This window comes from Eleutherodactylus coqui, chromosome 1 (genome assembly GCF_035609145.1).
Source record: "Eleutherodactylus coqui strain aEleCoq1 chromosome 1, aEleCoq1.hap1, whole genome shotgun sequence".
Taxonomy (NCBI): Eukaryota; Metazoa; Chordata; class Amphibia; order Anura; family Eleutherodactylidae; genus Eleutherodactylus; species Eleutherodactylus coqui.
In genome coordinates this window covers 160,655,977-160,681,667 of record NC_089837.1, presented here as the reverse complement: position 1 = coordinate 160,681,667, position 25,691 = coordinate 160,655,977, and the positions used below count along the sequence as shown (strand labels likewise).

At 38.4% G+C, this 25,691-nt stretch overlaps 1 protein-coding gene across 1 annotated transcript in view; it reads right to left on the bottom strand.

The window, feature by feature from the left end:
* The window catches only part of LOC136627479 (solute carrier family 12 member 9-like), a 288,868-nt gene that overhangs the window by 206,011 nt on the left and 57,166 nt on the right, over nucleotides 1–25,691 (bottom strand). Inside the window, exons 3-6 of the mRNA XM_066602618.1 lie at nucleotides 21,875–22,012; nucleotides 19,324–19,623; nucleotides 18,210–18,317; nucleotides 13,741–13,852 (exon numbers count right to left, since the gene is read on the bottom strand). Coding sequence (XP_066458715.1) covers nucleotides 13,741–13,852; nucleotides 18,210–18,317; nucleotides 19,324–19,623; nucleotides 21,875–22,012 — 658 coding nt within the window. The remainder of the gene's footprint in view (nucleotides 1–13,740; nucleotides 13,853–18,209; nucleotides 18,318–19,323; nucleotides 19,624–21,874; nucleotides 22,013–25,691) is intronic.

The following is a 25,691-nucleotide window of genomic DNA, read 5'->3' as shown; positions in this document are numbered from 1 at the left end:
TGTAGATGGAATAGATGGTGGGAAGCGACTCAAGGAGTTGGGTGGTAAACTAAACTATAAACAACTTTCCAACAGGCAAAGGAGATTTCACATGAACTGACCTAGCTTTCTCCCTTGCAGTGCCTATGAATGGCTGACTTAGATCTTCTTCTCCTTTCCACCTCTCTCTCTTTTACTCTGCTCTTCCTCTAAACAGTTCTCTCTCTTGAGTACTCACACTTACGATATGAGAGAGATGGATGGATGGATGGATAGATGGATAGATAGATAGATGAGAGAGACAGACAGATAAGAGATGTATAGAAAGATATATTAGATAGATAGATAAGAGATAGATGAATGACAGATAGATAGATAGATAGATAGATAGATAGATAGATAGATAGATAGATAGATAGATAGATAGATATGAGATACATAGACATGAGAGAGCTATAAGATAGATAGATCAATAGATAGATAGGTAGAAAGTTGAGAGAGATAGACGGGAGTGATAGATAGAGGAGACAGAGAGAGACAGATAGAGAAAGAGAAAGATGAGAGAGATAGATGGGAGATAGACAGATACAGAGATGAGAGAGACATCGATAGAGAGATGAGAGAGAGAGATGAGACAGATAGATAGACAAACAGATAGATGAGAGAGCTAGAAAGATAGTTGAGAGAGATATATAGAAAGCTGAGAGAGATAGCTATGAGAGAGAGTTAGATCGATGTTAGATCGATATGAGATAGATAGATAGATAGATAGATAGATAGATAGATAGATAGATAGATAGATAGATAGATAGATAGGAGATAGATAGATGAGAGCAACAGATAGATGAGACAGAGAGATCGAGACAGAAAGATGAGAGAGAGAGAGAGAGAAAGATAAGAGTGATAGATGAGAGATAGATAAGAGAGAGATTGATAGATGAAAGAGAGATAGAAGAGAGTGACAGATAGATGAGACAGACAGACAAACAGATAGATAGATAGATAGATAGATAGATAGATGATAGATAGATAGATAGATAGATAGATAGAAGATAGATAGATAGAAGATAGATAGATAGATAGATAGGGGATAGATAGATAGATAGGAGATACATAGACATGAGAGAGATATAAGATAGATAGATCAATAGATAGATAGGTAGAAAGTTGAGAGAGATAGACGTGAGTGATAGATAGAGGAGACAGAGAGAGACAGATAGAGAAAGAGAAAGATGAGAGAGATAGATGGGAGATAGACAGATACAGAGATAAGAGAGAGACATCGATAGAGAGATGAGAGAGAGAGATGAGACAGATAGATAGATAAACAGATAGATGAGAGAGCTAGAAAGATAGTTGAGAGAGATATATAGAAAGCTGAGAGAGATAGCTATGAGAGAGAGTTAGATCGATGTTAGATCGATATGAGATAGATAGATAGATAGATAGATAGATAGATAGATAGATAGATAGATAGATAGATAGATAGATAGATAGGAGATAGATGAGAGCAACAGATAGATGAGACAGAGAGATCGAGAGAGAAAGATGAGAGAGATAGAGAGAAAGATAAGAGTGATAGATGAGAGATAGATAAGAGAGAGATTGATAGATGAAAGAGAGATAGAAGAGAGTGACAGATAGATGAGACAGACAGATAGACAAACAGATAGATAGATAGATAGATAGAAGATAGATAGATAGGGGATATATAGATAGATAGATAGATAGATAGATAGATAGGAGATAGATAGATAGATAGATAGAAGATAGATAGATAGATAGATAGATAGATAGGAGATAGATATGAGAAACATAAGCATGAGAGATATATAAGATAGATAGATGAATGAATAGATAGATAGATAGATAGATAGATAGATAGAGAGAGAGAGAGAGACGGGAGAGATAGATAGATGAGACAGAGAGAGATAGAGAGAGAGAGAAAGATGAGAGAGATAGATGGGAGATAGACAGATAGATACAGAGATAAGAGATTGAGATCGATAGATAGATGAAAGAGAGAGATAGATGAGACAGATAGACAAACAGATAGATAGGAGGGAGAGAGATAGATGAGAGAAATAGAAAGATAGAAGAGAGAGAGATATAAAAAGATAGTTGAGAGAGATAGCTATGAGAAAGTTAGACAGATATGAGATAGATAGATATGAGATAGATAGATAGATAGATAGATAAGAGCAACAGATAGACGAGATAGATAGATGAGACAGAGAGAGATAGAGAAAGATGAGCGATAGATTGACGAAAGAGAGATAGATAGATTGATGAAAGAGAGATAGAAGAGAGAGACAGACAGATAGATAAGAGAAAGAGATAGGTAAATAGATAGATAGATAGACAGATAGAAGATAGATAGATGGATAGATGGATATGAGAAACATAGGCATGAGAGATATATAAGATAGATAGATGAATAGATAGATAGATATGAGAGAAAGATATTAGTTCGATAAATAGAAAGAGAGAGAGAGACGGGAGAGATAGATAGATGAGACAGAGAGAGATAGCTAGATAGAGAGAGAGAGAGAGAGAGAGAGAGAGAGAGAGAGAAAGATGAGAGCGATAGATGGGAGATAGACAGATAGATAGATACAAAGATAAGAGAGTGAGATCGATAGATGAAAGAGAGAGATAGATGAGACAGATAGACAAACAGATAGAGAAGAGGGAGAGAGATAGATGAGAGAAATAGAAAGATAGAAGAGAGAGATATATAAAAAGATAGATGAGAGAGATAGCTATGAGAAAGTTAGACAGATATGAGATAGATAGATTTGAGATAGATAGATAGATAGATAGATAGATAGATAGATAGATGAGAGTAACAGATAGACGAGATAGATAGATGAGACAGAAAGAGATAGAGAAAGATGAGCGATAGATAGATTGATGAAAGAGAGATAGAAGAGACAGACAGATAGATAGATAAGAGAGAGATATAGGTAAATGGATAGATATGAGAGAGATATAAGATAGATAGATCAATAGATAGATGAGACAGAGAGAGATAGAGAAAGATGAGAGAGATAGACGAGAGAGATAAATGGGAGATAGACAGACAGATAGATACAGAGATAAGAGAGAAAGAGATCGATAGATGAGAGAGATAGATTAAACAGATAGATAAGAGGGAGAGAGATAGAAAAATAGATGAGAGAGAGATATAGAAAGATAGATGAGAGAGATAGCTATGAGAGAGAGAGAGTTAGATAGATATGAGAGAGATATAGATATTTGATAGATAGATGGATAGATATGAGACACAAAGATATGAGAGAGACAGTGAGATAGATATGAGATAGATAGATGAGAGAAAGAGATAGATATGAGATATGTAGATAGATAGATAGAGATGAGAGAAAGACACAGATAGATATATAGATAGGAGAGAGAGCGTTAGATAGATATGAGAGAGATATAGATACGAAATAGATTATAAATGAGAGAGAAAGACAGATGATAGATCGATAGATTAGATAGATAGATAGATAGATGAGCGAGAAGGCTAGAAAGATAGATGAGAGAGATAAATAGAAAGATAGATGAGAGAGACACAGATGGATAGATGAGAGAGAGACAGATAGATAGAGATGAGAGATAGACAGATAGGTAGATAAGAGAGAGAAAGATAGAAAGATGAGAGAGATAGATAGAAAATTGGATGAGATAGATTGATAGATGAGAGATAGATAGATAGATAGATAGATAGATAGATAGATAGATAGATAGATAGATAGATAGATATGAGATAGATAGATAGACAGATATGGGATAGATAGATAGATAGAGAGATAGACATGAGATAGATAGACATGAGATAGATAGATAGATAGATAGACAGATAGACAGACATGAGATAGATAGATAAATATGAGACAGATAGATATGAGCTAGAACGATAGATAGATATGAGCTAGAACGATAGATAGATATGAGCTAGAACGATAGATAGATAGATATGAGATAGATAGATAGATGAAACAGATAGGCACGGTAGATAGATAGATAGATGACAGAGAAGGATAGAAAGATAGATGAGAGAGATAGATAGAAAGATGAGAGAGATAGCTATGAGAGAGAGTTAGATCGATGCTAGATCGATATGAGATAGATAGATAGATAGATAGATAGATAGATAGATAGATAGATAGATAGATAGATAGATAGATAGGAGATAGATAGATGAGAGCAACAGATAGATGAGACAGAGAGATCGAGAGAGAAAGATGAGAGAGATAGAAAGATAAGAGTGATAGATGAGAGATAGATAAGAGAGAGATTGATAGATGAAAGAGATAGAAGAGAGTGACAGATAGATGAGACAGACAGATAGACAAACAGATAGATAGATAGATAGGGGATAGATAGATAGATAGATAGATAGATAGATAGATAGATAGGAGATAGATAGATAGAAGATAGATAGATAGGGGGTAGATAGATAGATAGATAGATAGATAGATAGATAGATAGGAGATAGATAGATAGATAGATATGAGAAACATAGGCATGAGAGATATATAAGATAGATAGATGAATAGATAGATAGATAGATAAGAGAGAGAGATATTAGATCGATAAATAGAGAGAGAGAGAGAGAGAGAGACGGGAGAGATAGATAGATGAGACAGAGAGAGATAGATAGAGAGAGAGAGAAAGATGAGAGAGATAGATGGGAGATAGACAGATAGATAGATAAGAGATTGAGATCGATAGATAGATGAAAGAGAGAGATAGATGAGACAGATAGACAAACAGATAGATAGGAGGGAGAGAGATAGATGAGAGAAATAGAAAGAAAGAAGAGAGAGAGATATATAAAAAGATAGATGAGAGAGATAGCTATGAGAAAGTTAGACAGATATGAGATAGATAGATAGATAGATGAGAGCAACAGATAGACGAGATAGATAGATGAGACAGAGAGAGATAGAGAAAGATGAGCGATAGATTGATGAAAGAGAGATAGATAGATTGATGAAAGAGAGATAGAAGAGAGAGACAGACAGAAAAATAAGAGAGAGATAGGTAAATAGATAGATAGATAGATAGATAGATAGAAGATAGATAGATAGATAGACATGAGATAGATAGATAGATAAATATGAGACAGATAAATAGATAGATATGAGATAGAACGATAGATAGATATGAGATAGATAGATAGATATGAGATAGATAGATGAAACAGATAGGCAGGGTAGATAGATAGATAGATATGAGAAACATAGGCATGAGAGATATATAAGATAGATAGATGAATAAATAGATAGATAGATATGAGAGAGAGATATTAGATCGATAAATAGAGAGAGAGAGAGACGGGAGAGATAGATAGATGAGACAGAGAGAGATAGATAGAGAGAGAGAGAGAGAGAGAGAAAGATGAGAGCGATAGATGGGAGATAGACAGATAGATAGATACAAAGATAAGAGAGTGAGATCGATAGATGAAAGAGAGAGATAGATGAGACAGATAGACAAACAGATAGAGAAGAGGGAGAGAGATAGATGAGAGAAATAGAAAGATAGAAGAGAGAGATATATAAAAAGATAGATGAGAGAGATAGCTATGAGAAAGTTAGACAGATATGAGATAGATAGATATGAGATAGATAGATAGATAGATGAGAGTAACAGATAGACGAGATAGATAGATGAGACAGAAAGAGATAGAGAAAGATGAGCGATAGATAGATTGATGAAAGAGAGATAGAAGAGACAGACAGATAGATAGATAAGAGAGAGATATAGGTAAATGGATAGATATGAGAGAGATATAAGATAGATAGATCAATAGATAGATAGATAGATGAGACAGAGAGAGATAGAGAAAGATGAGAGAGATAGACGAGAGAGATAAATGGGAGATAGACAGACAGATAGATACAGAGATAAGAGAGAAAGAGATCGATAGATGAGAGAGATAGATTAAACAGATAGATAAGAGGGAGAGAGATAGAAAAATAGATGAGAGAGAGATATAGAAAGATAGATGAGAGAGATAGCTATGAGAGAGAGTTAGATAGATATGAGAGAGATATAGATATTTGATAGATAGATGGATAGATATGAGACACATAGATATGAGAGAGACAGTGAGATAGATATGAGATAGATAGATGAGAGAAAGAGATAGATATGAGATATGTAGATAGATAGATAGAGATGAGAGAAAGACACAGATAGATATATAGATAGGAGAGAGAGCGTTAGATAGATATGAGAGAGATATAGATACGAAATAGATTATAAATGAGAGAGAGAAAGACAGATGATAGATCGATAGATTAGATAGATAGATAGATGAGCAAGAGAGAAGGCTAGAAAGATAGATGAGAGAGATAAATAGAAAGATAGATGAGAGAGACACAGATGGATAGATGAGAGAGAGACAGATAGATAGAGATGAGAGATAGACAGATAGGTAGATAAGACAGAGAAAGATAGAAAGATGAGAGAGATAGATAGAAAATTGGATGAGATAGATTGATAGATGAGAGATAGATAGATAGATAGATATGAGATAGATAGATAGACAGATATGGGATAGATAGATAGATAGATAGACATGAGATAGAGAGACATGAGATAGATAGATAGATAGACAGATAGACAGACATGAGATAGATAGATAAATATGAGACAGATAGATATGAGCTAGAACGATAGATAGATATGAGCTAGAACGATAGATAGATAGATATGAGATAGATAGATAGATGAAACAGATAGGCACGGTAGATAGATAGATAGATGACAGAGAAGGATAGAAAGATAGATGAGAGAGATAGATAGACAGATGAGAGAGATAGCTATGAGAGAGAGTTAGATCGATGCTAGATCGATATGAGATAGATAGATAGATAGATAGATAGATAGATAGATAGATAGGAGATAGATAGATGAGAGCAACAGATAGATGAGACAGAGAGATCGAGAGAGAAAGATGAGAGAGATAGAAAGATAAGAGTGATAGATGAGAGATAGATAAGAGAGAGATTGATAGATGAAAGAGATAGAAGAGAGTGACAGATAGATGAGACAGACAGATAGACAAACAGATAGATAGATAGGGGATAGATAGATAGATAGATAGATAGATAGATAGATAGATAGATAGATAGATAGAAGATAGATAGATAGGGGGTAGATAGATAGATAGGAGATAGATAGATAGATAGATAGATAGATAGATAGATAGATAGATAGATAGATAGATAGATAGATAGATAGATATGAGAAACATAGGCATGAGAGATATATAAGATAGATAGATGAATAGATAGATAGATAGATAAGAGAGAGAGATATTAGATCGATAAATAGAGAGAGAGAGAGAGAGAGAGAGAGACGGGAGAGATAGATAGATGAGACAGAGAGAGATAGATAGAGAGAGAGAGAAAGATGAGAGAGATAGATGGGAGATAGACAGATAGATAGATAAGAGATTGAGATCGATAGATAGATGAAAGAGAGAGATAGATGAGACAGATAGACAAACAGATAGATAGGAGGGAGAGAGATAGATGAGAGAAATAGAAAGAAAGAAGAGAGAGAGATATATAAAAAGATAGATGAGAGAGATAGCTATGAGAAAGTTAGACAGATATGAGATAGATAGATAGATAGATAGATGAGAGCAACAGATAGACGAGATAGATAGATGAGACAGAGAGAGATAGAGAAAGATGAGCGATAGATAGATTGATGAAAGAGAGATAGATAGATTGATGAAAGAGAGATATAAGAGAGAGACAGACAGATAGATAAGAGAGAGATAGGTAAATAGATAGATAGATAGATAGGAGATAGATAGAGATAGAAGATAGATAGATAGATAGCTAGACATGAGATAGATAGATAGATAAATATGAGACAGATAAATAGATAGATATGAGATAGAACGATAGATAGATATGAGATAGATAGATATGAGATAGATAGATGAAACAGATAGGCAGGGTAGATAGATAGATAGATAGATATGAGAAACATAGGCATGAGAGATATATAAGATAGATAGATGAATAGATATAGATAGATAGATATGAGAGAGAGATATTAGATCGATAAATAGAGAGAGAGAGAGAGACGGGAGAGATAGATAGATGAGACAGAGAGAGAGAGATAGAGAGAGAAAGATGAGAGCGATAAATGGGAGATAGACAGATAGATAGATACAGAGATAAGAGAGTGAGATCGATAGATAGATGAAAGAGAGAGATAGATGAGACAGATAGACAAACAGATAGATAAGAGGGAGAGAGATAGATGAGAGAAATAGAAAGATAGAAGAGAGAGAGATATAAAAAGATAGATAGAGAGAGATAGCTATGAGAAAGTTAGACAGATATGAAATAGATAGATAGATAGATAGATATGAGATAAATAGATAGATGAGAGCAACAGATAGACGAGATGGATAGATGAGACAGAGAGAGATAGAGAAAGATGAGCGATAGATAGATTGATGAAAGAGAGATAGAAGAGAGAGACAGACAGATAGATAAGAGAGAGAGATAGGTAAATAGATAGATAGATGAGCGAGAGAGAAGGCTAGAAAGATAGATGAGAGAGATAAATAGAAAGATAGATGAGAGAGAGACAGATAGATGGATAGATGAGAGAGAGATAGATGGATATATAGAGATGAGAGATAGACAGATAGGTAGATAAGAGAGATAAAGATAGAAAGATGAGAGAGATAGGTAGAAAATTGGATGAGAGAGATAGATGGATAGATGAGAGATAGATAGATATGAGATAGCTAGATAGATATGAGATAGATAGATAGATAGATAGATATGAGAAACATAGGCATGAGAGATATATAAGATAGATAGATGAATAGATAGATAGATAGATATGAGAGAGAGATATTAGATCGATAAATAGAGAGAGAGAGAGACGGGAGAGATAGATAGATGAGACAGAGAGAGATAGAGAGAGAGAGAGAGAGAGAGAGAGAGAGAGAGAAAGATGAGAGCGATAGATGGGAGATAGACAGATAGATAGATACAAAGATAAGAGAGTGAGATCGATAGATGAAAGAGAGAGATAGATGAGACAGATAGACAAACAGATAGAGAAGAGGGAGAGAGATAGATGAGAGAAATAGAAAGATAGAAGAGAGAGATATATAAAAAGATAGATGAGAGAGATAGCTATGAGAAAGTTAGACAGATATGAGATAGATAGATATGAGATAGATAGATAGATAGATAGATAAGAGCAACAGATAGACGAGATAGATAGATGAGACAGAGAGAGATAGAGATAGAAGAGAGAGACAGACAGATAGATAAGAGAGAGATAGGTAAATAGATAGATAGATATGAGAGATATAAGATAGATAGATCAATAGATAAATAGATAGATAGATGAGACAGAGAGAGAGATAGAGAAAGATGAGAGAGATAGACGAGAGAGATAAATGGGTGATAGACAGACAGATAGATACAGAGATAAGAGAGAAAGAGATCGATAGATGAGATCGATAGATGAGAGAGATAGATGAGACAGATAGACAAACAAATAGATAAGAGGGAGAGAGATAGAAAGATAGATGAGAGAGAGATATAGAAAGATAGATGAGAGAGATAGCTATGAGAGAGAGAGTTAGATAGATATGAGAAAGATATAGATATTTGATAGATAGATGGATAGATATGAGAGAGACAGTGAGATAGATATGAGATAGATAGATGAGAGAGAGAGATATGAGATATGTAGATAGATAGATAGATAGATAGATAGATAGATAGAGATGAGAGAGAAAGACAGATAGATATATAGATAGGAGAGAGAGCGTTAGATAGCTATGAGAGAGATATAGATACGAGATAGCTTATAAATGAGAGAAAGACAGATGATAGATCAATAGATTAGATAGATAGATAGATGAGCGAGAGAGAAAGATAGATGAGAGAGAAGGCTAGAAAGATAGATGAGAGAGATAAATAGAAAGATAGATGAGAGAGAGACAGATAGATGGATAGATGAGAGAGAGACAGATAGATGGATAGATGAGAGAGAGAGATAGATGGATAGATAGAGATGAGAGATAGACAGATAGGTAGATAAGAGAGAGAAAGATAGAAAGATGAGAGATATAGATAGAAAATTGGATGAGAGAGATAGATGGATAGATGAGAGATAGATAGATATGAGATAGATAGATATATATGAGATAGATAGATAGACATGAGATAGATAGACATGAGATAGATAGATAGATAGATGGATAGATAGATAAATATGAGACAGATAAATAGATAGATATGAGATAGAACGATAGATAGATATGAACTAGAACGATAGATAGATATGAGATAGATAGATAGATGAAACAGATAGGCACGGTAGATAGATAGATAGATAGATAGATGAGAGAGAAGGATAGAAAGATAGATGAGAGAGATAGATAGAAAGATGAGAGAGAGAACTATATAGATAGATAGATAGATATAGATGAGAAAGGGATAGATGAAACAGATAGATACATTCTCTCTCACAGATATGTGAGAGAGAAATAGGTATGACATAGATATGAGAGATAGATAAATATTAGATCTGATAGATATGACATAGAGAGATAGTTATTAGAGAGATAGATACAGTAGATATGAGAGATAGATAGATAAAAGATAGATAGATATTAGATACATAGATATTAGATAGATAGATACATACATACTTTGGGGCTCGGACCACTTCTCTGTGTGAGAAGAGTAGCTGTACACAGTGTCAGCAGGAGGGGAGCAGCAGGGAGATGACATCATCATCCCTGCTCCACTCCATGCCACGGCTTGCCGTGCGTCTGTGTCTGCTTTCCCTCTTCTCTTCCCCCCCGTCCTCCCTTCTCCTCTCTTTCCTTGTCTCCGGCTCGTGCTGTCGGCCAGACCGCACTAATCACACGGCCGCCGTCAGTGCGACCTAAATGTCATGTGTATATGGCGGAGGGCGGCCTCTGGGCTTTCTGAAGCGCAGGGGCCAGGTCACCATTACGACCCCAGCTACCCCTGACGGTACGCCTATGTTTTGTATTGCAATGCTGTGGCTGAAACCAATGAAATGTTACCTAGATAGTAGTATTGACTGTCAGACGCAAGTGTTACACTTTGTATTTGTCACATTCAGTACTGGCACCACAGCCTCCCATCTGTAACTTGCTACACCCATGATAACACTGCATCAAGTAGTAAAACATACAGCATGTGTACGGTCAATGGTGTTAATGTGTTTATTAACACCTTACGGACATTCTCCGTACAGCAGGTACTAGATGTCAGTACATAAAGAGGGCAGTCTTAGACAGCTGACACCTGCAATACTGACAGCATTTAAATGCTCAGACAGAGGAGGGGGCTCCCCCTGTTTCCTGAATAGCCCCCTCTGATGAGATGCCATTCAGCTGCCATGACAGCCTGGGGACTTGTAAAGGCCTACAGCAGGATGCCTGTAATAGTACGATATAATGTAACACTGAAGTATTGCAGTATAATATACATGTGATCAGAAGATCACCAGTTCAAGTTCTCTGTTGGTACTTAAAAAAAGGTAAAAACAAGATTAATAAAGTTATTTGAATAATTATGTTAAGAAGAAAAACTTTTCCCAGTCTTTTGCATAAAAAAAAAAAACGATACTGCTGCATCCATGAGTCCAATTTACTAAATATTACATTATTTATCCCATACAGTAAACACTATCAGGAAAAGAAAATAAGAAGAACTGCACTTTTTTTGGTCTCTCAATCTCCAAGCAAAAAAAACCTGAATAAAACTCTATCAAAAGCTCCATCAATGGAAAACTAAAAAAGCTGTGGGGGGTGAAAAGATTGCAACAGAGAGCAATTCTTTTACAAAGCTATTTTATTTATCATCTATTTAAGATAAAAAAAAAGTATATGAATTTCATATCGTCATAATCGTACTCACCCACAGAATAAAAGCAACACCGCACCGTGAGCGACATAAAAATAACACACCAAAAAACTGGTGAAATTGTTTTGCCATTTCACCCAACTTTTTCAAACGTTTACAAATACCTTATATGGCATATTAAATGATACCACTGAAACATACAAGAAACAAGCCCGCATGGAAATATGTCATCAGAAAACTAATGTGATCATTTTTGAAAGTGCGGATGGAAAAATTTAATTGAAAAAGGACTGCGTCAGGAAGGGGTTAAGTCAACTCAACATTAAATCCTAATGCGATACATCTAATAATGCAGTAGCCATAACTGGTATGGAGAAAGGATTGGCTCTCATGGAGGACGAACACTACGGAGATGCCAGCTCTGAGAGAATCCGTATAGCTTTGAGGGAGAACAATATGCTATGTAATAACCATACAAATATTGTTTACAATTTGAAGCTGTGTTAAATCACTTCCGAACCTCCTTTGTACAGAAGCAGTAAACAAAGTCTACTTACCGATGTCATTTATTAACCAATTGTAAGAAAAGTTAAATCTTCATGGGTTATATTCTTAGAGCATGGGATGTGGTCTATGGAAAGTAGAATATAATTTATGAGGTTCTCCGCTCCACTCAATTGCAGATACTGCCTGATGGACCTTTCATATGGGACGGAATTGACTGCAACAAGTGTGGATTTTGTTGCGTTTTTAACCGCAAAATTCTTCCTGTAGAACGTCTTCCAGAATTTGTGTTTTTATCCTCAGACTTTAATTGCGAAATTATATCTCCTGTATGTTAGAAATCCGCAACAAGAAGGTCAGGCAAGGATTTTGACGCATGTATAGGAGCATTAAAAAAAACGCCACACGTATGTGTTAAAAACGCGTGACCGAAGCTAAAAATAACACATAAATAGTGGAGAGGTTTATTATCCCCTGCTGCGCTGTGACAGCTGCAGCAGGGGATTCCTAGAATGTGAAACTCCTGGATGCTGTCACATCCAGGGCCTTCACCTTGTTGTCAAAGGGGCCGGTGGCAGCAGCGCCAGCTCCACTGAAAACATAGGGAGAGGATCACGCTCCTCTGCCACAGCTGTGACAGCTGTGGCAGGGGATTGCTTCATCCCTGCAGAGAGTTCCCTCATCACTGAACACCGTGACAGTGCTTTCAAGCCCCCTCCTCACCACTGAAAATCCTTGCGGGGGTTGTCTTCATCCCATCGCTCTCAATGGGGCAGCAGCAGCGCCGGCCCCATTGTAAGCAATGGGAGAAGATCACTGCTGTAACAGGGGATTCCTTCATTCCCACGGGGAGTCCCCTCATCACTGAACACTGACAGTGTGGTCACAGTGTTCAGTGATGGGGGGACTCCCTGCAGGGATGAAGCAATCCCCTGCCACAGCTGTCACAGCAGTGGCAGAGGAGCGCAAACTTTTCCCTATGCTTTCAATGGAAAAATGCTGACCTATTTTTTGTAGGTGCGAATTTTTTGCACTTGTAAAAAACAGACATGTGACCACTTTCACTGGAAAGCATTGGTTCTAATAGAGCCATTTTTAAAACGTGCCTATACATGTGCAAAAAAAAAACGCTCGCCTGACCGAGGCCGAATTCTGCAAGACGTCCTCCTTAATTCAGCATCACAAAGCTTTTCCGCTGCAGAATGTAATCTTGCAGTGTTGAAGTAAAGACATGCGGATTTTGATAGATGTACAATTCAAGCCCCATAGGGAGAACATTGTGAAGCAGAAATGTCCGAGCGTGCTAATTCCATCTTGTGCGAAAGTTTGTCTAAGTGCTTCCTACCTGCCACATGTACAGCTGATGATTAGCGCCAGCACATTGTAGATTATGTAGGTAAAGATCACGGCAATGATTGTTCCTCTGGGTATAGAGTAACTTGGGTTTTTTAAATCCCCTGAGAAAGAATAATAATGTAGAGGTTATCAGAATGATCAAAAGTTCGTTGATACAGAACCAACTAAAATAAACGCAAAGCAATGTCGTTTTTACATTCTCAGTTTTAACTTGTACTCATATTAACCCCTTAGTGACGGCTCTATAAAGGGAGATGGCAGGGCAACAGCTGCGATGGGCTACGTGGCTCATCGGGGCTGTTAACCATTTAAACGCAGATAGCGGCATTTAAAAATTGTCCGAACGATATTCGGGGTTCCGTATGGCCCCCTGCGATGAGATCGCATGGAGCCGTGTGTTATGAGATCATACAACAAGAACGACCAAAACATTGCAAGCTGTGGTCAAAAAAAAAAAAGAAAAACAAGATCAAAAAAAGTTTTACTAATTGTAAAAAAACAAAAAAGTAGTAACAGTTTAAATCCCCCCACCCCTCTTTTGCTATATTTATAATACAAGAATCTAAATCATAAAACAAAAATACATATTTGATATCACTGCATCCGTAAAAGTTGGATCTATTAAAACATTGCATTATTTACCCCGCATGATGGGCAGAAAAAAAAAATAACGCCAGAAATGCGCTTTTTTTGGTCACCCTGTCTGTAAGAAAAAATGCAGTGAAAAGTGATCAAAAAGTCGTATTTATTCAAAATGGTACTAACGCAAACTACAGGATGTCCTGCAAAAAATTAGTTCTCACACAACTATGCTGATGTAAAATTTAAAAAGTTATTGCGCGCAGAAGATGGCCGCAGAAAACAATTTAAAAAAATTAAATATCTTTGAAAAAAAAATACAAGTAGTACGGCAAAAAAAAAAAAACTATATAAGTTTGGTATCGTAGTAATCGTACTGACCTATAGAAAAAGTTATCATGTCTTTTTTGTTGCAGTTTGTGCGCCGTAGAAACGAGACTCACCCAAATTTTTTTATTTTTTCAATTTCTGTCTACTTAGAATTTTTTTTACGTTTTTCAGTACATTACATGGTACATTAAATTGTTCCATTGAAAAATACAACTCGTCCCACAAAAAACAAGCCCTCATACAGCAACGTCGATGGATAAATAAAGGAGTTACGTTTTTTTAAAAGGAGAGAGGAAAAAAACGAAAATAGAAATAAACAAAAAAGCTCTGTCCCTAAGGGGTTAAACTCTGTGGCAAAATACATACAATAAGATAATGAATTAGTAATGGATTATAGTTAGAGATGAGCGAGCGTACTCGGAAAAACACTACCCGCTCGAGTAATTTGCTTTATCCGAGTATCGCTGTGCTCGTCCCTGAAGATTCGGGTGCCGGCACGGAGCGGGGAGCTGCAGGGGAGAGCGGGGAGCAACGGAGGGGAGATCTTTCTCTCCTTCTCTCCCGCCCACTTTCCCCTGCTCCCCGCTGCGACTCACCTGTCAGCCGCAGCGGCACCCGAATCTTCAGGGACGAGCACAGCGATACTCGGATAAAGCAAATTACTCGAGCGAGTAGTGCTTTTCCGAGTACGCTCGCTCATCTCTAATTATAGTTGATCATCTGATATTCCTTTATGTGATTCTGTGTGTATCTATCAATTAAAATTGCTAATGATAAACCACTAAATCAATACAAAAAAGAGAGAAAACCAGCGCTCCGGGGTATATTATTTCATGCAAATTGTAGAAAATTGATTAACACTGAAGGCACTTATTTCTATAAGGGGGCAATAGAGGAATAACTCACTATATACCCCCTTCAAGGTTAGGCCTAGAATTCCAAAGTAAACTCTAGGTAAACTCTACCCAAACTCCAAGTACATGCAATCCATTAATTTCAATGAGGACAAAAACAAAGAAGAAATTACAAATGATGTTCCTGATCTTAAACCCTCATAACTCACGTTTAATGACACTCAGATACAGACATTTAGTATCAATTAAAACAGAAACTCAAAAGTTCTCTGTTAGCAAAACTATCTACCTTTAAGACTATCGTTATTGCTCATAACAACCAATCACAGTGCAGCTTTCATTTCTCAATTGCAGAGGTAAAATAAAGGTTGTACCGTGATTGGCTGCTATGGACCCATTTACACGCAAGGATGATCTCTCAAAATTGGTTCAAAAGACAGCTTGAATGACAGTTTTAAGCGATCCCTTTACATAAACTACTAATGGGCACTAATGTCCATTAGTAGCTTATTAGCTTCATTTGCATGTAGATGAGGCTCCCTTCCTAGGTGGAAGGTGGTCTGTTATCTGTATACAGCCCCTTTGTTTTGCCCCAGGACTGCAGCCAAAAAAAAACAATGTTATCAGCGCTCCAGTGGAGAATCACAGCTTGCAGTCCCTGCTATCAGGAATGATGGATTTCATGCACACATGAAATCCATTGTTCGGCAGAAAAGCAAACGATGGTATGACTTACACTGCACGATTATCGCTCAAAAGCTATTGTTTGAATTAATTTTCATTACTTGTTGTGTGTAAAGGGGCACTTACTGTTTGACAGTTATGCGAAATAAGGCTTTAAAAAGCTTAACATGGGTACATATAATGTGTTGTATAACTTTTATTCATTTTTTTAGGTGAATTGGGGGAAAAAAAGAAATTCCACCATTTGTTATTTTGTATTTCATTCTTAGGGCACTTAGCATGCAAAATACATAATGTGATAACATTATTCTCTGGGACAACACCATTCCCATGATACCAAGATTATACAGTTTTTTATGTTTTGCTTTTTTTTTTTTACACAAAACACATTTTTGTTTTTAACATTTGCTTTTTTATTTTTCCAGCGACGGAGCTCTATGAGGGCTTGTTTTATGTCAGAAGAACTCTAGTCTTCATTTATCCAATTTTTGGGAATATATAACATTTTGATTGCTTCTTGTTCCATTTCTTCTAGAGGCAAGACTAACAAAATATGCAATTCTGGCATCTTTTTCAGTCTTATTTTTTTACAACGTTCACCTCGCAGTCTAAATAATATGTTAAAGTACTTCTGCAATTACATCAATACCAAGTTTCTATGAGTTTTTTTTGCTACTTTTTACACTTTTTTAAAAAGTTTATATTTTGTTTATCGCTGCACTCAAAGACCCCTAACATTTTTCCTTGTTTGTCAACAGTGCTGTGAAAGAGGTTTTTACTTTGTGGGATGAGTTTCCCTTTTTAATAGTATTCCTTGGTTCATCTATGCAACATTTTTATCACTTTCTATCCTGTTTTTTGTAAGGCAAGGTAGGCAAAATTAGTTATTTTCGCCATGTTTTTTAGATTTTTTTATGACGTGCACTATGCAGGTTAAATAATGTACCTTTTTCTGTGGGTCAAATGCAGCAACACCACATATATAATTTTCCTTTTTTTTTTACATAGTGAAGGGGTGAACGGTGGGTTTTGATGTTTTCATTTTTATTATTTCTTTACATTTTTTTTATACTTTCACTTTTTATTTTTGACCCACTAGGGAAGTTGACATATTTTATAATTCTTTTAAGTATAGTAGCCCATTAGAAAGCCTATGAAGCTCAGCAAGAAGCCAAGCAGGCCAGTTTACTTTTGAATTGTGAATTGTTATACAGCCCAGCACTTCAACGAAGGATGCAGAAGACAAGCAGGATGTCCCCGCTTATCTTATGCATCCAGCTATTCCCCGCGCGGAGCGCCTGGCTGTTATACAGCTGAGTGCTCCGAATGGGGTATGGAGAACACAGCTGGACCGCTCTGTTCTTCATACCCAGCCTGTCATCATGGAGCGGGATACAGCTGAAACAATAGTATCAGCTGTATCCCGCTGTGAATTCCTCATAATTGATAGCTGATCTTTCAGCATGCTAAAAGATCAGCGATCAGCGACGGCTTAACAAAAATTGCACGATGTCAGTGCAGTTACACACAACGATTATCGCTCAGAAGACGGCTTTTAGCGATTTTTGAGCGAAAATCGTTGTGTCTAAAAGCGCCTTAAGTTTCTTCAGTGTTAATTTATTTATTATTTATTTAGTTTGCATCAGCTATACCTCTGAGTGCCAATTTTCTCTTTTTTCCTTTTGATTTGGCTGACACTCTACTGAGGCTTGGAGTCCTTTGGATACATTTACTAGCGCACTCTTTTTGGAGTGCTGATCCAGTCTTCCGTTGGGTTCATTATAGGCTAACCTGGCTGAAAAGTATGGTGTTGGCTCTCTTTATTACACCCCACCACGCCAGTGTGATTCATTGATAACCTTTATTCCTTGTTTTACCTGGAGCACTGTCCATTGTTTCATTTAATGATAAGACCGGATCGGTAAGTGGTGAGTGCTATGGACACTGACTGCATGTTATGCTTACTAAATGTACAGAGAGACAAAGTACAAACAAGACATATTCCCCTTACCTGACATGTTTGATCCTGCCATAATCCCAGTGCAACCATTAAACATGACAGCGAAGACTGTGGTGAAGCTCATCATTCTTCCTGTAGTGTAGTCTCTGGCATATTGTGCTATAATAAAGATATTAGGTATAGAAGATTGAGATCCAGCTCGACAGACGGATATGTAAACCACTGGCAGAACCTTGACTAGGCAATCATCTCAGGAGAAATAAACCATAAACCCCATTTTACTATTCTGAATGATAATCTCCCTTAATCCATACACCTGCGGCAAAACATGCCATCTCCTGGACATTCGCCCTAAAACGATGTCTAAAAAAGCAGTGTAGCAATCCAACAGCCTACGTGTGCCCTGATCACCCCTGTAACAAAGTGTAGCCGCTGACAGCACTTGTTTGCAACTATGTGTCACACACTTCTCCAGCCTAGCAAACAAGTGTAAGAGGAACTTCTCTGCAGCGGAATATTGAGGAAAAACACGCCACTTTAGTGTACAGCGAACATTATTGCCTTTTGTAACACCGATCTGAGTCACCGTGGCATGACTGAGAGCTTACACTGTGAAATAGGAACCAGCAGGAAAGAATGAACTCCAGGTATTTCCTGCCATGTCGCTCTGAATACACATTCTCTGCTTTTTGTTCCTAAGAACGTCCTTATTCTGCGGGTCAAGACCGCTCTTAGAATAAGTGATAGCAGCCTTCTTTCTTGTAACAAATTGAGGATTACTGAATCTTTCCACTTCTTGCCAGAATCCCTCAGTGGGCTCCTTTAATTTCATTTTCTCCTGACCTTTCCACTGTCATAATGTAAGATTCATCAGGGAAATGCGATTTGGTTCTTTGTTCCACAAATGCCATACAGAGGATGGAGATGGTTCATGTACGACAGCGTGGCTCAAAGCATTTCATCAAATGGGGATATTTCAATGAAATGTGCAGGAAAAAGGAACACTACACTTATAAAGAGACTTTGGATGAATTAGGAGCCTCAATGCACTCTTCATTCCAGATACATGAACGTTGTCCAGTAAAGAGCCGGCGCTCTGCATCTACCTATGGAAGAGGATGCAATATGTTCCTTATATCATCATACAGTTCCGCCAGATACTTACGGTATACATTGTCCTTAAGTGTGGACAGCCTGAAGCCAGTAAATGTCCCGTTGAGGTAATGGGTGCCATTAGAATCGGTAGTGACAATGGAAACAACCTTCTCTTTCACAACAAAGAAGCTGATGAAGACAGTGATCAAAACCACCATGACGATGATGAAAATGAGAAAGGTGGCCTTAGCGTATATACTGGCTCCAACCAAGCAAACCAAGAGGCACAGGAAGAGCAGAACGGTGCCGTAAAGGAACTCAAACCAATAGCTCTGCGGCAAAACATGGACTCCACTTCCTCCAGCTTCACCTGGAAATCACAATTTTGTCATCATTAGTTATTAGATGCCTGTCTATAGAATACATAAAATAGCTTCCAACACGGCCCATCAGCTATGCAGTACAGTAGTGGCGGTGTTACTGGCTCCTGCACACGGCAGAGCTGGATTCCGCATGCAGAATCCCGCAGCGTAATCCGACCCTGGCAGCAGCGGCGTGTGAACGCTGACAACGCAGAAAATATCCGTCCGTGAGCAGGAGGATCCCTTAAGTGTTCCGTTTTCTGCGATGAACTTTAGGGTTGATCTGCGATCCCTTGTTTTATTGGTCACCAGAAAATGTCTGTTTCATGTATTCTGAGTATTAACCTCTTACTTAGGCCTCGTTCAGGCGAACGTAATTTTGTGCACCAATAGACGCACAAAACGTTTGCGTCTCACGTGTAGAAAAATCACGCGAACGGGCTGCTTCAAGCTACTGAAGTAGCCCGTTCACACAATCGAAGGTGCGATGTGAGTGCTTTCAAGGCTCCCATAGGAGTCAATGGAAACTCCTGCGCAGCTTGCATAGGACATGTTCTATCTTTCATGCAACGCGGAGCCAGCATGTGAGTTTGCACCTGCATGTCCTGTTTTTGTTATGTGCACGCAATTTCGCGAGCCTAACATTCTTTAATGTGAACGCTTCTATGGGAACTTATTGGTTCCTTATAAAAGCGCATCATACGCGGCTGCTAGCTCCCCGAAAATTACGTTCATCTGAACGAGGCCTTACAGTATATTCTCAAGAATGTAACCAGCACAATAATAACAAAAAAAACAATTTCTATCTAAGGATACTATTCTATTCTGGATCACTACTAATATAAGCTAGTGTTTCCCTTATCAGAATTGTTATCTTCCAATCTGATGAAAATGAGTGATGAGTTCAGGGAAAATCCAGTCACAATGATTTTCTAATATTAGATTTTGCAAGTCGCATTGATTAAGTCTTCGTCAGACTACCAGTGATTTCCAGAAAGTGTTCTATAGGCTACTCACACACCTCTGACACTGCACAAAGACTACTGTTACAAAATCAGACAAGAAAGATGGAACAATACCTCTGCAGCGCCACCTATCGGAAGGCAGCATTCCTGCAAGTCAGTGTTAGACTCTTTATATCAAACCTTATAGCAATGACTGTTGCTATAAGGCCTGTATAAAAAGTCTAACACTGACTTGCAGGAATGCTGCCTTCCAATAAGTGGCGCTGCAGAGGTATTGTTCCATCTTCCTTATTTGCATATTTCCCAGAGGAGCATGCATGGCCTTATATGTCTCCTCACTCACCTTCTAGGTGAAGTTGGATCAGAAAATATGTCATTGCTTTCTGTGATGGGAAAATGTGTTTATCAGGTCAAATGTCCAATGACAAAGTAAGTCACCAGCCAGCAGTATTCAGCAGTGGTAAAAAAAAAAAATTGCAGTCCATAACAGAAGTGCCGCAATCTCCCCCGCTATCCTTTATCTGGCATAATCCGAACCCGTGACCACATTAAAGTGAGCGAAAATTTAGGAGAAGCAACAACACAAGCCAGTGCAGAAAGTGTTAATGAACAATGCTCATCCTGACAGCTACGGGACTATTGCAGCTTCCATCTCAGCATTATATTCATGATTGCGAATCGTCCATCTCTAGATTGGCGTGAAATGAGTGGAAAATTAGGAGTAAACAACATTTTTAAGAAGGGACAGCGAGCCGTGATTTCCGAGAGCAGATCAGAGCGCTCTGTACTTGTGTCTCGGGGGAAGAGAGGCAGAGAGTGTGTTTATCTCATGCGTCTTCATCAAGGCAGAGGAATCACTGATGAGCAGAGGCGGCAGGAGCAACTTTTCAAATTTCACTTCAGGGAGACTTTCCTGTTCATGCAAATTGAAGAGCATCAGGGGCCCGGTATAAGGAGCTGGCAACAAGAGAAAGAGCTGGGAGAAGCAAAATGTCTGATCAAACCCAGAATTACATAGAACATCAGAATTGTTTCATCTCCTTAAGTTGGAGACCCTTGCTGTCCCTTAGGGAATAGCAACATGTTCAAAAATAACAATCCGGGCAAGAGCTACTAAGGAACCATGAGACTCTCACCAGTCCTTCAGGCCAGAAATTATACCGTTCATGTGGCTTTAGAAACATAAGAAACTGCAGATTGTAATTGCTGAAGCCCGTGAAACAGCATTAAATTCAGGAATCAATAGTAATGTGTACACAAGTGAAAGCAGAAGTGGATTTCATCTAATACGTACCTGCTGAGTTCCCGAACATGGCTACGATCGTCTCTACCAGACCGAGAATATAAAGTGCGCTTCCACAGACATTAGCCAAAAAGAACATTATACCGATGCTGCCCCCAAACTCGGGTCCCAGAGCCCTGCTGATCATGTCTGAGGTTATCGTTAAGGGCAATGGAAACGTCTGCACAAACGATCCGGAGTACAATAACATTAAACAAAAATGACATACTATGAAGCCAAAACATAATTGTAACCTTTCCTAAGTGGCTGTTTAATCTGCTTATTCATTCCATGCGAATGAAAATACTTACCGGTTCTTAACTGGGTTGTTCTCATACAACGCCATCAAAGTAGATAAAAAGGAAAACAAATTAGCAAAATCAGCAAGGTAGAAAAAAACAAAACATATCAAGAAAAAATATCATTTATTAGATTTTTAACATCTGGGTTATTACAATTTATCATCTGGCTTCACAAGTTAAATTGCCATTAGGCTGGCTTCACACGACCAAGTCAGATTCTGTTTTCCCCCGCGTTGTATGAAAGTACATGCCTTTCAATGAGTTCAATTTGTTGTGGATCCTCCGCACGGACGTCGATCGCGGATTCCACAATAGGTCGTGTGAAGATTTCATAACACCAGCTGACCCATGAAAACTGCTGATAGTCCTACCATTTTGGAAAGTTACTTGTGGTACTCCTTAAAGGGGTTGTCCCGCGGCGAAAGTGAAAAATTTTTTTTTCACTTACCCCCGCATTCTGCCCTGTTAAAAAGAAAGCATGGGTTAGTTTTTAAAAAGCACATTGCGCTTACCTGCATCAGCGTTCTGCAGCTTCTTCTTTTTTTCTTGTGAAGATGGCGCCGCTGGTCTTCTCCCACGGTGGAACGCAGGTCTTCTCCCATGGTGCACCATGGATTTTCTTCTCCTTCCTTGCGGTCCATTGCCGATTCCAGCCTCCTGATTGGCTGGAATCGGCACACGTGACGGGGCGGAGCTACGATGACGACGCGGTGACCAGCTCTCCGGCACGAGCGGCCCCATTCACCAGCCAGAAGACCGGACTGCGCAAGCGCGTCTAATCGGGCGATTAGACGCTGAAATTAGACGGCACCATGGCGACGGGGACGCTAGCAACGGAGCAGGTAAGTGAATAACTTCTGTATGGCTCATATTTAATGCACAATGTACATTACAAAGTGCATCAATATGGCCATACAGAAGTGTATAACCCCACTTGCTTTCGCGGGACAACCCCTTTAAATCATTCAGCTTGATCAGCTAAACAGTTCCCTCAATTGGCTTCTATCATTAAGACTGCCTGTTCACAGGCGATAGTTCATTGCATTATCCGCGGCGATAATCCGGCCGCAGGTAACGCAGTGAACACTTTCCATAGACTAACTATGGAAAGCGCAGCCCTGACGTCCATGAGTGGAGAATCATAGCGAATCTCCGATCGCTGGATTAAAATCGTGGCATGCCGCGATTCTCTGTGTTGAGCCTATCTGTCAGATAGACTCAGCGCGGAGACCTGATAGCTCTCCCCCTCCTCCCCCGCGGCGGAATATCGCTAGCAATATTCCGTTACAGCGTGGACAGGGGGCCTAAGAAAGCACCAGATTTATCTCAGTGATATATTACTTTATCACAAGTTACCCCAGTTTAAGAGAAGAAAGTTGCAGTCTTTCTGTATGGATATAAATAAATGTGTCTAGTCCGACGCACAGAACATTGGGGAATGTGATTTTCCTTATGGTTAAAAGGGCTGATTTGTGAGAAGTGAAGTGGCTTCAGCCTGATAGTCTCTATTTGAAAAGTATTTCATTCTGCTCTGCTCTCCGAGAGGGAATACTCTTTAGTCTACATTTAAGTTACCGTAATAGAGAAAATTATATCTTTGTAACGATTTCTGTTTTGAGAAAACAAAGTCACAGGAACAGAAAATGACAAAGAGAATGATATATGAAGTCTTCAAGGTGTCTTTCATTATTACTATTATGGGGGTTCGCTTGCTGTCACTATCTAGGGGGGGGGGATGGTGGTCACAGTTATGAGGATCCTGTAGCAAGTACTATACTGTGGGGTCTTCTTGCTGTCATTGGTACAATGGTCCCATGGTTGTCACTTTTAGGAGGTCAGGTGGCTATCACTATTATGAGGGTTCTGTGGCAGTCACTTAAAGGGAATATGCTTTGCATTTCTTAAGCCAGGCAGTGGTATTAAAAAGTTTATTCTCCATTAAGTTTCGTTTTTCCTTGTTTTTCTGGAAATCATGTTTTTTAGTAGTAACACATACCTTAAGGCATTAACATATGTTAATTATTAGAAACTAGAGCCTATCCTGAGTTCTTATGACTTTAAGGGCAGGTATCTCTATTGCTACATCATTTGGAATATATATGTACCATGATGCTACTAATAAATCAGAAGCATATTGCCTTTGATACAGCTGTGTGTCTTTGGCTATATCGGCGTACATGCACTTCTCAATAACCAATTTAGAACGGATGGTCAAATCATAGAGACCCATTGGTGTTCCGATAACACAATGATATTGGGCAGTATAAACTACAATCTAGGGGGTCTTTTCTAAGTATAGTCTTTTCCAAAAATAGTATTATAGTGGCATCATAAAAGGAGGAGGGAAGAGAACTAGCAAGGAAGGATTGCTATAGCATAACCTGTAAAACTGGTGAAAGCTGGTCTGATAAGAATCTTCAGGAAGGCTGTAAGCCCCAGGGACTTTGTTCAATGCCATATCTGTAATGGCTTGCTGGACCTCCTCTAATTTAATGGGGATGTCTAAATGTGCAACTTGTTCAGTGGAGACAACCGGAAACGTAATGTCTTGCAAAACATAAAGGATATCAGGAACAGACTTATTACACAAGGAGTTATAATGATTAGCATAATATTCCTAGAAACAGGCAGTAATAGTCTGTGCTTCAGTAAGGCCAAGAAATCTTTTTTTTTTTTAGAACTTAATTAGAATGGTTTTCTCGCCTGATTAAGTGGGCCAGTAGTAGGTTATTAGATTGATTGCCCATTTCAAAATAATATTGTCTGGTAAAGAATAGCTTGCATTTAGTTTTGATGTGAAGTTGATGTTTATAAAGACGATAGGCCCAACCAGTTTATCTTATTGGTATCAGTGGGATGGGCAAAACAATACAACTTCTCACCCTTAGCTATTTGTTATTCTATTGAAAGATCCACCTGAATGGTGGATCTTTTAATGAAGTAAGGTATGTTTTAAATGTATCCTACTTTAATGCGCAGTCAGTAGTATTATCATGCGGTTGTAAAAAAGGAGATTTGGTTGGGTATATGATCATTGGGGTCTACTAACTTAAAAGGGTTTTGTCATTAAAAATAAAAATTCTATACTAACCTATTCCTCCACGGGCAGCCTTCTTACAGCATCTTCTCTTCGCTGAGCTTCTCCAGTGCCCCGGGTCACCTCACCTCCAGCCGGCCGGCTTGTTATAAAGCCGGCATTCCTTTCTGCAGGTCACATCACTGTGATGTAGCGTTCACTGGCTAGGAAGCAATGCTGATCTATTGCAGAGACAGCGGGCATGCGCTGTCTCTGCATTAGCTCAGCACTCCCTCCTAGGCTGTGAACTGTCACGTAGCATACATTGCCGGGCAGGAAGGAGACTGCCTGTGAATGTATGTAATGTCACAGGAAGCAGAAGAATCAGCCAGCTGGAGGTGAGGTGACCCCCCCCCCCCCCCCCCCCGGAACTGCAGGAGACAGGAGAAGATAGGTGAGGTGAAGATGTGGTAAGTAGACAGACTGGGAAGGAATAGGTAAGTAAAGATTT